Source organism: Engraulis encrasicolus, chromosome 6 (genome assembly GCF_034702125.1).
Source record: "Engraulis encrasicolus isolate BLACKSEA-1 chromosome 6, IST_EnEncr_1.0, whole genome shotgun sequence".
NCBI lineage: Eukaryota > Metazoa > Chordata > Actinopteri > Clupeiformes > Engraulidae > Engraulis > Engraulis encrasicolus.
In genome coordinates, this window is record NC_085862.1 from 50,302,057 (window position 1) to 50,318,951 (window position 16,895).

At 47.2% G+C, this 16,895-nt stretch overlaps 1 protein-coding gene across 2 annotated transcripts in view; it reads left to right on the plus strand.

Moving 5' to 3' along the window:
- tprb (translocated promoter region b, nuclear basket protein) overlaps positions 1-16,895 on the plus strand; it is a 43,217-nt gene that overhangs the window by 17,923 nt on the left and 8,399 nt on the right. Inside the window, exons 21-42 of one of the 2 annotated variants that reach the window (XM_063201877.1) lie at positions 175-358; positions 725-894; positions 1,195-1,347; positions 1,848-1,964; positions 2,614-2,817; positions 3,320-3,504; positions 3,950-4,097; positions 4,350-4,487; positions 6,976-7,107; positions 7,531-7,661; positions 7,837-8,047; positions 8,522-8,689; positions 9,153-9,330; positions 9,821-10,017; positions 10,795-10,868; positions 11,228-11,421; positions 11,976-12,275; positions 12,778-12,923; positions 13,118-13,195; positions 13,346-13,543; positions 15,566-15,703; positions 16,203-16,299. In XM_063201877.1, the coding sequence (XP_063057947.1) occupies positions 175-358; positions 725-894; positions 1,195-1,347; positions 1,848-1,964; positions 2,614-2,817; positions 3,320-3,504; positions 3,950-4,097; positions 4,350-4,487; positions 6,976-7,107; positions 7,531-7,661; positions 7,837-8,047; positions 8,522-8,689; positions 9,153-9,330; positions 9,821-10,017; positions 10,795-10,868; positions 11,228-11,421; positions 11,976-12,275; positions 12,778-12,923; positions 13,118-13,195; positions 13,346-13,543; positions 15,566-15,703; positions 16,203-16,299 (3,541 nt within the window). The remainder of the gene's footprint in view (positions 1-174; positions 359-724; positions 895-1,194; positions 1,348-1,847; positions 1,965-2,613; positions 2,818-3,319; positions 3,505-3,949; positions 4,098-4,349; positions 4,488-6,975; positions 7,108-7,530; positions 7,662-7,836; positions 8,048-8,521; positions 8,690-9,152; positions 9,331-9,820; positions 10,018-10,794; positions 10,869-11,227; positions 11,422-11,975; positions 12,276-12,777; positions 12,924-13,117; positions 13,196-13,345; positions 13,544-15,565; positions 15,704-16,202; positions 16,300-16,895) is intronic. The other variant, XM_063201878.1, reaches the window with a different exon arrangement.

Here is a 16,895-nt window from a genome sequence, read left to right on the forward strand (position 1 = left end):
ACTTGGGTACAGACCAGTATTAACCATGAATCCCAACTACCCTCTAGTGGCCAAATTTAACATTACACTGTCTTCACATTAATACCGGTACTCATGTAAGCCCCATTAATGAACTATAGAAAAAAAGAGGTAAAACTGCTATTTACCTGTGTCTCCCTCTCTCTCGGTGCACAGGTGCAGCAGCTAGAGGCGAAGCGTCAGCTGGAGGTGCAGCAGACTCAGCACCAGCGCACGCGGGAGCAGCTCACCACCGCTCAGCTGGAGCTCTCCGCCCTGCGCATGCAGCAGGGCTCTGGGCTACAGTCACCCAGCCCATCACCATCACCCAAAGCCAAAGAGCCTGGCACCCCTGGAGGAGGTGAGAGTCACTCATACGCACACTGGCCTTGCACACATACTAGAAAAGCTCATGGCCATCACCCATGGCCACCTCTGGAGGTTAGAGAGAAGGACACTGATATACTTGCAGTATTGCACACAATTGATGCAATTGATGAATTTATCACACAACAGGAAGATTGAGCAAAATCTGGACAAGGTGCCAGGAAACTTATGATCTGAAATCATTTTTTTGCATTTTTGTACATTATTTAAATTTGTCACAATCAAAGCTTTTCAACCATGTCTTCCTCAGATTCACTTCAAACACTTGCAACGCTATGTTTCTCACCATGATTGTGTGCTTGTGTGTTGTGTTGTGTTGCGTGCTTGCGTGCATGCGTAGCGGTGCCTGCAAGTGTGATAGCAGAGCTGGAGGAGCTGCGTGGTCAGCTGCGTCAGGCCAAGATGGAGGTGGAGGAGCTAAACGAGCGTCTGCAGACCATCACAGCCAGCAGGGACCAGTACCGCACCATGAGCCTCGGCCTAGAGGAGTCCTTGGGGAAAGAGAAGGAGGTACGGGCTTGGTCTCATATATAATTTAGTTTTAAATATCTCTTTGGTGCTGCGTTGTGCAATTGCTCATCATGGCCAGCAGGGAGCAGTACTGCACAATGAGTCTCAGCCTCAAGTACTCCCTCGGAAAAGAGAGGGTGGTACAAGCTTTTGTCTTATGATCAGGGCTTTAAGTGGTCTCGAACAGCATCCAGTCTTATTCTGCATTTTCTTACTACTTTCTACAATGTTGAGTTCTTCAAAAGTAGATAATCTCATTGTCCTTCTGTCTCCCCTTACCCATGTTGCCCCACCCCCCAGGTGACTGCGGCGGCCAAGAGGTCAGTGGAGGCGCGTCTGAAGGCAGCGGAGGAGCAGCGCAAACGTGTGGAGGAGAAACTGGCAGAGGCCGAGCGCCAAAACAAGAACCTGCAGGGAAACAAGACCAGGGCTGTGTCTGCTGTAGAGCAGCAGGTACGTGTATATACACACACACGCACCTCATCACAATGTAACGTAACTTGACAACATTATTTGAAGAGCTTTGTTGTAAAATGAAGTGCATTCATGTTTTAACATTTTGAGAAATTGACATTTTCTTATTGGGCATTGTATTGCTAATTATATTTATACATATATATTGGTTTAAACTGTATGTTCTCAAAATATTTGAATGGCAAGAATTCACACAGAGATGACGGAACGTTTGAACAGTCATTTCCAATAATAAAGTGCAAAAGTTAAAAAAATGACGTCATTTTGCAGCAAAAGTTTTGAGTTGAGCTCATATTGTGTGTGCGCGTGCGTGTGCGTGCTCTTGTGTGTGCGCGTGCTCTTGTGTGTGCGTGCTCTTGTGTGTGCGTGCTCTTGTGTGTGCGTGCTCTTGTGTGTGCGTGCTCTTGTGTGCGTGTGTGTGTGCGTGTGTGCGTGTGTGCGTGTGTGCGTGTGTGCGTGCGTGCGTGCGTGTGTTTCAGCTGAATGAGTTGAAGAGGACTACCGGGGGCATGAAGGCTGAGCTGGAGAAGGCCCTGGAGAGAGCCAAGACAGCCACCGCTCAGGAGCAGCAGGCCATCAAGGACAGCAAGGAGCAGGTGAGGCGGAGGGCAAGGAGGACATGGATTAAGAACAGCACATCTTGCTTTTAACTACCATCTTTTTGTCTTGGTGCAGGGGTTACTTGGTATAGCCCCTTAACACACCGTTGCACCAGTGGAACACTGTAATATTCACTGAAAAAAACGTAACTACCATAGTACTACACCACTATGACTGCACAGGGCCCTCAGTAATACATTATGATTTGGTCATTGCCATACAGGTTACAGCTCATTTATAACAGGTGGCAGTAGTACACTATCCCTTCTCATTCTGTGAAAAAGCTGCAGTGTTGATTTTGTAGTCATCATCATCATTACATCTCCCCATGTTGTGTTGGCGCGCCTGGCTGCGGACCTGGGTGACTTTATTTAGATATCATCATCATCACCATGATTATAATAGCTCCCTGTGATGGTGTAGGTGCGTCTGGCTGCCAAGATGAGTGTGTCTATAGTTTATCACCCTCATTTCTCCCTGTCTGGTGTTGTGTTGTCACATCTGCCAAGCTGAGTGCTTTTGCAGCCCATGCGTCCTCATTTCTCTTCTATTCTATTGTGCTATGTAGGCGTGTCTGGCTGCCAAGATGAGTGTGTTTGTAGTTTATCATCCTTGTTCATCCCTGTCTTTTGTTGTGCTGTGTAGGCGCGTCTGGCTGCGGAGGCGCAGGCCAAGTATGAGCAGGAGGTGCTGCTGCACGCGGCGGACGTGCAGGCCCTTCAGACGGCCAAGAGCGCGGTGCAGCAGGCCGCCACCTCACGCCAGCAGCTGGAGGAGAGCGCCCACCGCGCCAGCGCCCAGCTCCTGGAGGCACGCGTCTCCTGGGAGGAGCAGGAACGCATGCTCAAGGTAGGCGTGCGTGTGCGAGAAGAAGATTGACGGAACTATTACAAACAGCAATCCTTATGCCTCTCACGCCTACAATGACTAAACACTAAGGCTGTAACAATATTGCACCGAACCGAGGGATCGCGGTACGCAGACCTACGAACCCCTATCGCGAACCTTCCTCGCAGAACCGCGATGCGCCCTTTCAAAGTTGTTTCCTCAGTCCAGAAAACAGCAGGCTACATGCAGGAAAGAGTTTGCATATGCGCTTTAAAAAAAACGAGTAGAAAAAGGGCGCACGCGTGTCAGAAACACTTCTCTTCTCTAACCCCTTTCTCTTACAGTAGTACAGTAGTAAACCAAGTTCAATTAACCAGGATGAGTGCCTGGATGGTGGCTAATATGAGAGCCTGAAATCCTCATTTTCTTAATATAAATGACATTTATCAGCACAGATTACCACTTTATGGAGCTCAACTTGGCCAGGCTTATCACTTAACCATGTTGTTGGAACACCCCGCAGGAGGAGCTGAAGAAGGAGACGTCTCGTGCCGAGGAGATGCAGAAGCAGAATGCCCTGCTCCACCAGCAGATCCAGAGCCTGGGCGACAAGATGGCCGCCACCGCGCAGCAGACCAGCAACCAGAGCACCTTCAACCTCACCTCCAGCGAGGACAAGTCCCACGAGCAGGTGCTAGAGATCCTCAAGTGAGTAAACGAGCAACGATTTCAACCATGGCCTTCCCAGCACAGTATGCAAAGGTTAGAATAAAAAGAGTTGATGTTGAGTAACGTCAAGTCCTAAGAGATGAGGTGAGTAACGAGACTAAACTGATGACCGTAGGAGCAAAGTCGGCAAAATGAAAGGGGTGAAAGAGCTATCACAAAGGGCAAGTTAATTTGCAACACTTTTCAGCTTCTGTGTTCACACAGCTACCCGAAACGAAAAGTGGTAAGAGGACTGAGCAGAGAATGTTATCTTAGATTTAGTGCACATGTGGTGATTGTCCCTTTTCTCAAGACTGGAGGACAAGTAACTTTTTATTAGTTCTTGTAGAGCGTTGTGATGGTTCATATCATGTGTATTGAATTATTCTCTGCTGATTTCTACCTCACACTATCTCCTCTGTGACGTCCGTCTGCTGCGTGTCAGGTTTGTGCGCAAGGAGAAGGAGATAGCGGAGACGCGCTACGAGATCGCCCAGGCCGAGAGCCTCCGCCAAAAACTCAGAGTGCAGCAGCTGGAGCACGAGCTCAAGGAGCTGCAGGACAACCTCAGTGCAGAGAGGGAGAAGATGCAGGTACACACACACACACACACACACACACACACACACACACACACACACACGTTTTCTCTCTCTCTCTCGCTCAAAAGCACTCACTCATACACAATAAAACTGCAAACCTAACGGTTCACAGGACCTAGCCAGCAACACAAAACACTTAGAATGAATAGTGTCAAGAATGTTATGTCTCCATTTCCTCCCAAAGTTTGAATCTAGAGGAGTGACCTCTACTGACTTTTGACCCTTGACCCCCCCCTGTGTCAGGTGACCAAGCGTACTCTGGCGCAGCACGACGATCTGATGAAGAAGACGGAGACGATGAACGTGCTGGTGGAGAGCAACAAGCTGCTGAGGGAGGAGAAGGAACGCCTGCAGCGGGAGCTCGAACAGGCGCACGTCAAGGTGGGGAGGGGGGCACAATGTTTGTGTGTGCATTTTATGGCCATGCTTGACCATTGAAGGGCATTAGACAGGCGGGCGCTGTGGCGCAGCGTGCTAAGCCCCCCACATTTAGGCTTACATTCACACGGGGACCCCAGTTCGAGTCCGTCCGGGGTCATCTCCCGATCCCATCCCGTCTCTCTGTCCCACTCGCTTCCTGTCACCATCTCAGACTGTCCTATCAAATAAAGGCATAAAAGCCCCTAAAAATATATAATTAGGGGCCAAGCAGCGAAGCTGGCGAAGGCCCCTATAGAGTTAGTAGGTTTTCTTCATTATTATTATTTAGTCACCATTCTTATCCCTCTGCAAGTCTATGGCAGCCCATAGAACCGTACGTAGGAAAATGCTGTAAATCGGCACACACATTTGGGCCTGGCTCAGCATTACCCACAGCAATTTATAGGTCCCCAGCCCCAACGCTCTAGCGCCACCAACAGGTCAAAGTCACAGGTACATTTCTGCTTGTAACTTTTGAACCGCTGGGCCAATTTTCATAAACCCTGGAATCCCTGGAATCCTTGGGCCAAGACGAATCCAACGCACTCTATGACGTCATTTTCCGCCAGGATAGTTTTCCCGCCATTTTGGATTTTGTGAAATTCAATAAAAATGCTATTTTTTCTGCATTTTTTGACCAATTCGCCCGAAACTTGGTATATAGTATCTCTAGACTGAGTTGCACATGGGGTCTAAAGGAATATCAGATATATTTCATAGTTTTGCCGTGACAGCCGATCAAAATTGTCGTAAAAGTGGTGAAACAGGAAGTGAGGTCATATCTCAGCAACTGTTTGTTGAATTAGGTTGGGATTTTGTACACACATAGTAGTCCATCCCATGACCTACCACAACAAAAAATCGGATCCCCAGCTCAAACTCTGTTAGCGCCAACCAGCAGGTCAAAAATTTTAGCTAACATTTTTGCCTGTAGCTTTTAAACCATATGCACGATGTAAAATATATTATTATCACTAGAATCCTTGGGCCAAGCCGAATTCAACGCACTATATGAAGTTATGTCAACGCAGAAGGGAAATTCCGCCACTTTGAATTTTGTAAAATTCACTGTAATTCTATGGCAGCCCATAGAACCGTACATAGGAACATGCTGTAAATTGGCACACATATTTGAGGCAGCATCAACATTACCCACAGCGAGTTATAGGTCCCCAGCCCCAATACTCTAGCGCCAACAGCAGGTCAAAGTTGCAGGTACATTTCTGCTTTCAACTTTTGAACCTCTGGGCCAATTTTCATAAACTTTGTATCCCTGGAATCCTTGGACCAAGACGAATCCAACACACCCTATGACGTCATTTTCTGCCTGGATAGTTTTCCCGCCATTTTGAATTTTGTAAAATTCAATAAAAATGCTATTTTGCCCGCAATTTTTGACCATTTCGCCCGAAATTCGGTATATTGTATCTCTGTACTTATGTTTGTATGGGGTCTCAAGAAATATTAGATATATTTTATCGTTTAGCCGTGACAGCCAATCAAAATTGTTGTAAAAGTGGCAAAACAGGAAGTGAGGTCATATCTCAGCAACCCTTTGTCGGTTTCGGCTAGGATTTTTCACACACATAGATGTCCATCTTATGACCTACTGAAAAAAAATTCAGACCCCCAGCTCAAACTCTGTAGCGCCACCAACAGGTCAAAATTTTAGCTACATTTTTACCTGTAGCTTTTAAACCATGTGCACAATGTAAAATATATTATTATCACTAGAATCCTTGGGCCAAGCCGAATCCAACGCACTATATAACGTTATGTAAACGCAGAAGGGAAATTCCGCCATTTTGAATTTGTAAAAATTTAATAAAATGCTACTTGTCACACAATTTTTGTCAGAATGACCAGCAAAAAGGTACACCATCATCTTCAGACTGATAGGCATTAGGGTATCCCCCAAAGAAATTTTTTGATACCCTCTTATCGTTTGGAGGTGACAGCCAATCAAAATTGTCGTAAAAGTGGCCAAAAACAGGAAGTGAGTGAGGTCATATCTCAGCAACCGTTTGTCAGATTCTTTTAGCTATTTTTTGCACACATACTAGTCAATCCCATGACCTCCCACAAAAACAATCCAGATTCCCAGCTCAAACTCTCTAGCGCCACCAACAGGTAACAGGAAGTGAGCTTATATTTGTCAGCCCTTTAAGGGATTCAAAATAAACTTGGTTCATGTGAGCACACTCCCCTCCAAGGAATGCACACCAACATTGGCGAGATTTGGGCCAAAGGGGGCGCTGCAGTTCCTTCTGTTGCCGTGGCGACTTTGGCAAGTTTACTGCTTGGCCCCGCATTGCTGCTTGCAGCTATAATTAAAAAAGGACATTAGACTGCATTTATGCTTTCACTGTTTTATTGGGTGTGTATAGTTGCTTCCTCTGTAGCGTTTCACTATTCTGCTAATAGTTACATATTTCTGTGTGTGTTGTAGGTGCGTAAGATGGAGCAGGACCTGATGCCCATCCAGCAGTCGAACGCTGAGCTGAGTGAGAAGAGCGGCATGCTGCAGGCCGAGAAGAAACTACTGGAGGAGGACATCAAACGCTGGAGAGCTCGCACACAGGTACACACACACACACACACACACACTGGCAAAATGGGGCCTACACTACAAAGCTGGTTCAACAGTAAGCCAGGTTAAATTTAGAGGTAAATCATCCAATAGAAGGGCCTGGAGTCCTCATTTTCTTCTTCTATTAGATTAATTACCTATTAACTTAACCTGGTTTACTCTTGAACCAGCTTTTCGTATAGGCCCATGGTCATACACAATGTGCACGTAAACACGGGGCGAAATGCACGTGCACAACACCCTCCAAAATGGCCTGCATGCTCTTATGCATGTACACTGGGGGTGTCATAAACGGCTACCTAATGAGTATTTTTTTGCTAGGCTATTTGCTTCATTGGAAGCCTTTTGCATGATGTATGAAGCTGTTATTGTCCCATTTCTTAAGGCATCGTTTTGTTTTGTTTGTTTTTGTAGCATCTGGTGAGCCAGCAGAAGGACACTGACCCAGAAGAGTACAAGCGCCTGCACACGGAGAGAGACGTTCATGTCAAACGCATCCAGCAGCTGACTGAGGAGAATGGCAAGCTCAAAGCAGACAATTCCAGGTTAGAGGCACAAGCACGCGCGCACACAATCTTTTGCACAGCTTACAATAGAAAAAGCATGTAGGCTACATACATACATACATACATACATACACCGTACAATGCACAGCAGTAGTATTGTAATTGTAACAGTGGTGTGTGTGTGTGTCTGTCTGTCCGTTTGTGCCACACACAGAACTAGTGGCACGGTGACGTCCCTGCAGTCGCAGTTGATTGCCCTGCGTGACAACCTGGGCAAGCTGACAGCGGAGCGCGACGGGACCAAGCGCGAACTGGAGGCCAAGAACGCCGACCTGCAGGAGAAGCTCAAGACCATCACACAGGTCAAGAAGATCGGCCGCCGCTACAAGACCCAGTACGAGGAGCTCAAGGAGGAACACGACAAGGTGAAGCACGCTTCTGTCTGCAGGGTTTTTCACCCTTTCCTGTCGGCAGGGTGCTTTTTTACATCACCAACCAAAATGGCTTGTAGATGCTAATTTACTAGCCGAATGCACACTCACTAATGTGTCAAAGTGACTAGTAAGTTGGTCTTTTCTACCAGCCAAACTGCAATTTCACCAGCATTTGTCCAGTTGGCTGGTGTTAATTTAGAGCCCTGACTGTTGATTGTAGGGAGCACTGCACAGAATCAGAACTCCTTCCATGTACAGAATATATTCCCCATTGCATAGATATGTTGCATATCGGGGGATGGAAAGATGTTAAGATGGATGTTTGCCTTATATCCAAATCCTTTTAGCTTTTTTCTGTCCTCTTGGGTAATACTTAGTAATGCCATGTAAAACTGAATGTGGAGCTTTCCGTTGCAACTGTTGATGTATATTGTGTGTGTTTCCGTGTTTCCCCCCTCTCTCCAGATGGTGGCAGCAGCAGCAGCTACCCCGGCTCCAGACCCCGAGGCCCTGCAGGCTGTCACCCAGGAACTGCAGAGCACCAAGGACTCCCTCACCCAGAGCCAGACACGCTTCACCCAGAGCCAGGCACGCACCACCCAGCTGGAGGGACAAGTGGAGACCCTCAACAGGGTGGGTGTATGACAGAGAAACCATGAGTTCCATTGGAGGTCTTTCGGTATGCTTCCGTGTTAGTCTGTGTATGCAGGGTTGGGACAAAGGGGACAGTTGTCTCCAGTTGTCAGTAGGGGGGGCGATTTCAGATGACTGTTCTGGGCCCGGCCAAAGCTGTCAGGGGCTCTGTGTGTATGTTATTGGAGAGACACCTTGTCTTTTGGTCAAATATTTGATTTCTCTAGATACGGGTTTGACTGCATTTGCTATTATTCCTAAATTGGGAAAGACTCTATTTCGTTTCTCCTGAAAGCACCGCTTCGCGGTCATCCGAAACTCATAGAATTGCAGTTACATGCGTAACCATAGTTTTATATTGGTACATATCGAATGGGTGTGGTGTGGTGGGATCGTGCCAGCAAATATGGTAAGATGTGTGTGCGTGAATTATAATAAACATGTGTGTTTTGTGTGTCTCTAGACGGTGGGTGAGCGCGAGGCGGAGGCCAGAACTGCCCAGGAGGAGGTGACTCGTCTGAGGCAGGAGGTGCAGGAGAAGAGCAGTCAGGAGGAGGCGCTGCGTAACCAGATGGCCGAGAAGGAGGAGCGCACCAAGAAGACCATGATCGCCGCACGCCAGAAGATACGACAGGTCATCGGTGAGTATCGCGCGCGCACACACACACACACACACACACACACACACACACACACACACACACACACACACACACACACACACACACACACACACTTAACTGTGATGCTGTATGCAAGCTACTTTGTTCTCTGATGCCATCAATAGGCATCATACACACATGCTGTGTGTGACGGAGATTGTTGGATTGCTTGTTCCTCGTGGAGACATTACAAGGGACACAGCAGCAGGGTTTTTAAAAAAATACAAATAAAACATTAACTCAAATGTGGAGGCAAACGTTTAGATGCTTGAGCATGAGAGAGACTGAGGGTGGGGAAAGTTGAGAGAAGGAGACTGGGGCGAGGAAAGTTAGTAAAAAGTTCAAATAACTGATTTGTGCTTCTGGTCGTCTTCTCTTAATCCAAAATGGCTAGAAATGGAATGGAATATCGATAACCAAATCCTACTCTGGTTGCCCTCTAACCTTTAACCTTTCATCCCACCTGCAGGTGAGAAGGAGAACCTGCAGAAGGAGATGGAGGAGCTGCGATCGCAGCGCGAGGAGCTGGAGGTGCGGGTGAGTGCGCTACGCTCCCAGTACGAGGGCCGCCTGTCTCGGCAGGAGAGGGAGCTGCGAGACCTGCGCGAGCAGCACGACCGCCACCAAGAGCCCCGGGAGGAGCCCGCCGAGCCTGGACCCAGCAAGGTACCGGAAACTATTACACACACACACATACACACACACACACACACACACACACACATAGGTGAATATGTGTACATTAACACACATACACAACACATCACCACTAGGTCTGGTCCCTGCAGGGTATTGGAAACTGTTATACACATGCATACACATAGACAGAAGTGAACTTGCGTACATTAACATACATACACAACACAATCACCACGGAGTTTGAGGGGTATTCCATTTTATTATGGCCCAAGTACAGTCAATTTTGCAGCTAAAAATGGCTATTTCTGGAAATTCAAAATGGCGGACCATGGAGAAGATCCCCCTTTTCATTTTTTCCAGTCATAATGAATACTTAGAATTTGATGGTGGTGGTGAATATTCATGAAAAATGTAACATTAGTGAATGGGTAGCATGATTTCTGGAAATGAACAACTAAAAATCTCACACAGTGTCCCTTTAATCAAAAGTAAGTGGGAAACTTGCTAGCCTACATCGCCCGCATGTCTATACCGGTTTGCAGAACAAGTCACCACATTGAGTTTGAACCCAGCAAGACTCATACACCCCTACACACTTCATTGTGGTGCAGCACATGTACACATGTCAGCAAGGCTCACATGGACACACGCGCACACAAACCACTGTACTGCTCCACAAGATGCCCTGCTGTCATACCTCTGTCTATCGCACGCACGCACGCACGCACGCACGCACGCACGCACGCACGCACGCACGCACAGCTCAATGTTTGCTCTGAATACAAAGCATGTGTTGTGTTTCAGGCCCCAGAGCAGCAGAGGAGCACTGAGCAGAGGCCCAAGACCCTGAAGCAAACCCCTGCAGCGGAACGTGGCAGGTAGGAACCACCGACAAACTGCAATATACATTTGTACCTCACACAAGTTTTACGGTAATGTATAAGAAGAATAAATGGCAAGTGAATTAGGCTTTTTGTGTCCACCTCGAACCATTGCAGGGTATTTACACATAGCCTGGTATTTTGATGAATTTACATTTTCGTACCTCCGGGTTCTGAAATATCATTAGTGAATCTTCATAAATTGAGAAAATCCTGTGGGCCTGTGGGCAGCAGTATGGAGGAAAGAAGAGCGCCATTAAAGTCTATGTCAGACTTTAAAGTCCCCATAGAAGGGGAAAGTGTCAGTGTCTGTCTTCTTCAAACCTTTTTTTCTCCCCTCCCCCTCTGGTGAACAGTGCCAGCTCATCGGAGCCCCCCACGGCCAACATCAAGCCCACCCCAGTCGTGGCCACCCCCAGCAAGCCGGCCCCCAGCCAGGGCAACAAGGCCACGCCCCGCGCCAGCATACGCCCCATGATCACACCCGCACCCGTGCCCACGCCCACCCCCACCGCCACAGTCATGCCCACCACACAGGAGACCCAGGAGGGTGAGTTACTGTGTGTGTGTGTGTGTGTGTGTGTTTGTGTGTGTGTGCGTGTGTGTGTGCGTGTGCGCGTGCGCGTGCGCGTGCGCGTGCGCGTGCGCGTGCGTGTGCGCGTGCGCGTGTGTGTGAGTGCCGTAGGCCTACCTACAATAGGCTTTATTAACTTCCCAGGCTAAGTCGCCTTTGACTGCTTTAAAGGTGCACCGTGTAATATTTTTAGTAGTTTATTTTCAGAATTTATGCTGCCAATTCACGTCACCTTTTCCACAAATACTTACCACCCCCATCAGATTCGGATCAGTTTTCATTGGGAAATTTCCTGCATGAAAAGGTGGATTTTCTCCATGTCTGCCATTTTGAATTTCCAGAAATATTTCTTAATATTAGTTTATTAACAAATACCAAGAGTTAAATATTCATGAAAAGTTTCAATGAGCAGCATAGTTGTGATACCTACTCTGGTTGCAATACCTACGATACTCAGTGCACCTTTTTAATGAACTTTCTCCCTGCTGTTAATTAACTGTTCTCCCTGGTGTCTCCTGCCCCCTTTACAGCCCAGCAGTCGAGCGAGGGCCCGGTGGAGCACATGTACGGCAGCACCAGCGGCACGGTGCGCTCCACCAGCCCCAACGTGCAGTCCTCCTCCTCCCACGCCAGCTCCATGATGGGCACGCCCCAGAGCCAGAGCCAGAACCAGAACCAGGCCACCGCCTTCGTGCAGCCCACCCAGCAGACTGCCCCCCAGACCAGCGAGCCGGCCAACCAGGAGCCGGCGCCCGCCCCCGTCATGATGGAGGCCACGCCCAGCTCCCAGGTGGAGAGGCCTTCTACCTCCACGGCAGTGTTTGGCACAGGTGAGGAGGACGCACTTACAGGAGGTCCCTTGACACCCTAAAGAGTTAATCAGACATGCTGATATGTGCAGCCAATATTGTACTTTCTTTGAAATTACTGGTTGACAGCTGTGCTTAAAGCAATACATTTTGATTTAATTAGCCCTGTAGGAGGGTTGCACACGACCGAAATGCGCCGGCTTGATGTACACAAGATATTAAAAGACCTTTAATCGTACTTCCGTGTGCCTCAGAGACCCTCTCTTGACCTCAACACATTTTGAATGGTGTCGATCCCACCACCTCCTTTTTTAAATCTCAAAATGTGACTGTACATAGTTCCATGCAATGTTTTCTGTGCATTAACTAAGTGTAGCTGAATATTTATTTTGAACGCTTGCTAATGTTAATTCTCAGGCATATGTAAGGCTTATTTGTGTGACTTGACATACACAGCAAGTGAAAAGTGTGTATGAACTTGTCTGTCACTCTATTACTGACCTGACCTTTCTCCATGCTGCAGTTTCTGCGACGCAGGGCTCATCCATGGCCAAGCGCCTACGAGAGGAGGAGCAGGAGGGGACCAGTGCCGACACGGAGACCCCTGACGAACCCAACGAGGCCCCCACACCTAAGAAGCTACGCCTAGTACAGAGGGTCGGGCCTGAGGTAACACACACACACACACACACACACACACACACACACACACACACACACACACACACGCTTGCTTACACATTCAGACACACACAGAAACACAAATACACAAACAGGAGTGCTGTAACAAATGCTGGACAAAAACACCTGACGTGATGTGTAATTTTGACCTCCTCTGTTGTGTGTCTGTGGTGGTGTGTCAGGAGGAGGTGATTGAGGACAGTACCGAGGCGGAGAGTGTTGTTCCTGGAGAGATTCCAGAGCCTCCTGATGCTTCCCAGGTAAGAGCAGACCAGAGGCCTGAAAGTCAACCTCACCAAATCGCTTCTCATGGCTCTGGAGAAACGTGACACAAGCCATATTCGCTCATATCGCGCTCTCTCTCCGTCTCTCTCGATTGCGCGCTCTCTCTGTCTCTCTCTCTCTATCAGGAGCTTGAGGACTACCCAGTGTTGGCGGAGGGGGATGAGGAGGGAGGCACGTCCCAGTCTGTCCCCGTGGAGACGAGTCAGGACTCCGAGACTCCTCAGCAGGGTGTCATCGTCATCGTCAGCGACTCTGAGAGCGAGGCCGAGCAGGGAGAGAGCGAAGAGGAGGTGGAGGAAGAGGAAGAGGAGGAGGAAGAACAGGTGAGCACGCGCACACAAGCCTGTAGCACATTTGAAAGAGAACGGTGCGCAGTGCACATCCAGAATTGTTTATGATGCTTCACACACAAGCTGCATCATTTAAAGTTGCACTGAGTAGGATTGTGGCCAGAGTAGGTATTGCAACTATACTGCTCATTAAAACTGAGCTTTCTATTGCCATATTTGATCTTTTCATGGATATTTACTAAGTAATAAACTATTATTTGCTAGTATGACTAAAGTACAGTAAGCTTTTTGAAGGGACTGCTAGTGAGCATCCCTAACCACTTTTGGAGCTGTTGACTTTCAAAAACGAATGTTTAAGGTGATTTTAAGAACAGAGTTGCAGGTGCCCATAGACGGCCATTCTAAAGCTGGTTGAGATAAAATCCAAATAAGCCAAATAACAGAGACTGCAGCCAACATGAAATAAACGCTGAGGGGGACTCTAAAACATTGCAGACTACTCAGAAAATGGCCTTAATGTTCAAAAAAGTGGACTTCTCCTTTAAGGACACAAAATCTGTGTCCAGGAGCACGGATTTTGCCATTATTTTCCGTGATGGACACATAGAAGTGCTCTCTCTATACTCCCACAGCTCTATGTTTCCACAGTCTTGTGTTTTCTCAGGATTTTTCTAATTTCATTTTCTTACATTTCCAACTGACAGGTTAGGGTTAGGGATTGTTTTGGTCTGGGCACAGCTAGTTTTCTTTCGTTCATTATATGAACTTGATACAGGGTGTATGCAGGGTTGTAAAAAGTATTAAAAGGTGATAAATTAAAAATCCAAAATTTAATTTGGCATTAAAAGTTGTAAATTTCCTCAAAAGGTATTATTTTTTGGAAAAACAGGGTATTTTTTTTTAGTTACACCATTTTGATACAAAAAAAATCTTTGAAAAAACTGTGATAAACGGTGAATAAACATACACCAGTGATTCGCGCAACAGTAGCCACCTGACCTAGTGCATAGCAGAGTCGTGCCGTAGGTCTATGTCGTAGAAAGCAGACTGTTGAACAGTATGGCCTACTCTGGAATCGCACTGCTCCCTTTCGGTCGTCGAAAGTGTAATGTAATGTTAAGTTAATGTTAAGAAATCACAAAAGATGTCTTGTCAATACTGGCATCGGAATGTCGTGATGGTTGTAAAAACAATCTAAAGGTAGTGAAAAGGGGTATTAAATGGTTTTAAATTTGACTTCAAGATTGGTGTATATACCCTGTGATAGCCTAGCAACCAACTGGAAAAGGTATTTCTCAAAAATATGTCTAATGACAGGTTAAGGTTAGGTTAGGTTAGGTTTTGGTCAGGGCACAACTTAAATTGCTATAGCATTATTTTGTTTAGGATTAATATTTGGTATGTATTTTCTAATGATAGTTACACAGTGCTGTGGTAATTGCCTATAGAAAGCACTTCCGTGTGCCCATCACAGAAAACAATTCCGTGTCCAGGAGCACGGGAAACAATTCCGTGTCCAGGAGCACGGAATTTTGGCAAAATCCGTGCTCCTGGACACGGATTTCATGTCCTTAACATCCGTGTCCAGGAGCACAGAATTTTTGGAGATCAGGCTGGGTATAAGGTCGGTTATAGCCAAAATATACAATGTAAAAACATTTTGTAATTATGTAGGCTACATAGTTATGTTAATGAGTTGTTGCGCTACAACTGCTGCTCAAGTTGGTGATCATAGTCATCTCAATTCCAACTTGAAGACGACGCACACCGTCTGAGAGCAGTCGTACGGTTTTTCATCTTTCCTGCGCTTACGACGAGATTTGATAAATGCCAACTGGTCGTAGGAAAAGAGCGTACGCACGACGTACGTATGATTCTCATCGTACGCTACTTTGATAAATGAGGGCCATTGTATCTCAATGTGGTTTTACACATGATTTGCCAACCTACTAATAATGTAGGATTAGGTTTTTCTGATTTGATAAATCTTCAGACACAACAGTGACACACAAGTTCATGACTGATGGTTGTATTGCTGATTGGTGCGTTTGCCAGCAGGACTACGAGGAAGAGGAGGAGGAGGAAGAAGAGGAGGACGAAGATGATGGAAGGATGGGAGAAGAAGGAGAGGAGAGCAACGAGGGCAGCGGCAGTGCTGAAGGAAACGAGGCGTACGAGGGAGACGAGCAGGAGGTGCGTGCGTGTGTGTGTGTGTGCGCGCGCGCGCGCTTTTGTGATTGTGGATTAATACATTTGTGAGTGTTTGATCCTAGGTTTGGCAGACTAAGAAGCACTATTGTTTTTCAACGCAACAAATTTGATGGGTGTTCTTTATTGGATGTGTTGTACTTTTTACATTCAAGAACTTCATTTTTGCCCACAGCAATCACATGGCTTTAACCTGGCCTGTGGGTGGGTGGGTTGAAGGGTGTGTCGTGTGTTATTGCACTGGCAAGGATTTCTGGTAGAGAAGTGAGCGTAGTAGCTCATGGGAGGAGTGAGTCATAGTTCTGTCGCTCATTGCATCACAGCGCCCCGCTGCACCCCTCCTCCCCTTCCCAGCAACCCCTGCTCTCAAGCATTTGACTTCTCAAAATGCGAGACAGTGAGAGTGTCAGGAAAAGGTGAGTCATCAAGTAATTTTGCTTTCTTCTCTCCCTCTCTTTCGCCTCGCTATCCGTCTCTCTCTCAGGGTGCGGAGGCGACTGATCCAGGCACTGAGACGGAGGAGAGCATGGGTGCAACAGACTCCACCCAGCAGCGCGTCGCAGACTCCCAGACGTGCAGTGGTACGCCCGTCTCTTTCTCTCCATATTGACCCGTCTGTCTGGTTGGCCCTTCTCTTCCCATTTCACTTCTCTCCCCATTATTTTCTCTCTCTCTCCATCAAGTGAAAGCCCACCTGGGAAACTCCCATTGCCATTGTGACACAGCACTCCACAGCACTCAGTTCTCACTGCACACAACAGAATTTCAAACGGCATGCCAAGACCCCCACCCCCTCTCAAGCTGTCTCTCCCTTCATTAGATGGGCCAATCGAGAGAGACCAGCTGTCTCCCATCTCTTCCCATTTCATTTGTCTGCCCATCAACCTGTTTCTGTCTCCATCAACCTGTCTGTCTTTCTCCACATCACCTGTGTCTGGCTGTTCATTACCTGGCCCTGAAAAAGGCCTAGCAGACCAAAGCAAAGCAAAAAATCCCTGCAATCTAGAGTATTTAAGATTTGCTTGCCTTAAACAAGTTTTAGAGTCCCTACACCGATGAGCAGCAACAAGGAGAACAGGCGAACACGTGTTACCAAATTCCTTTTTGTTTTCTGACTGGCCCCTAGTTTGCGTGTTGGTACCATCCCCTGCCGTCATTTCCCAGTATTTATGCAGTC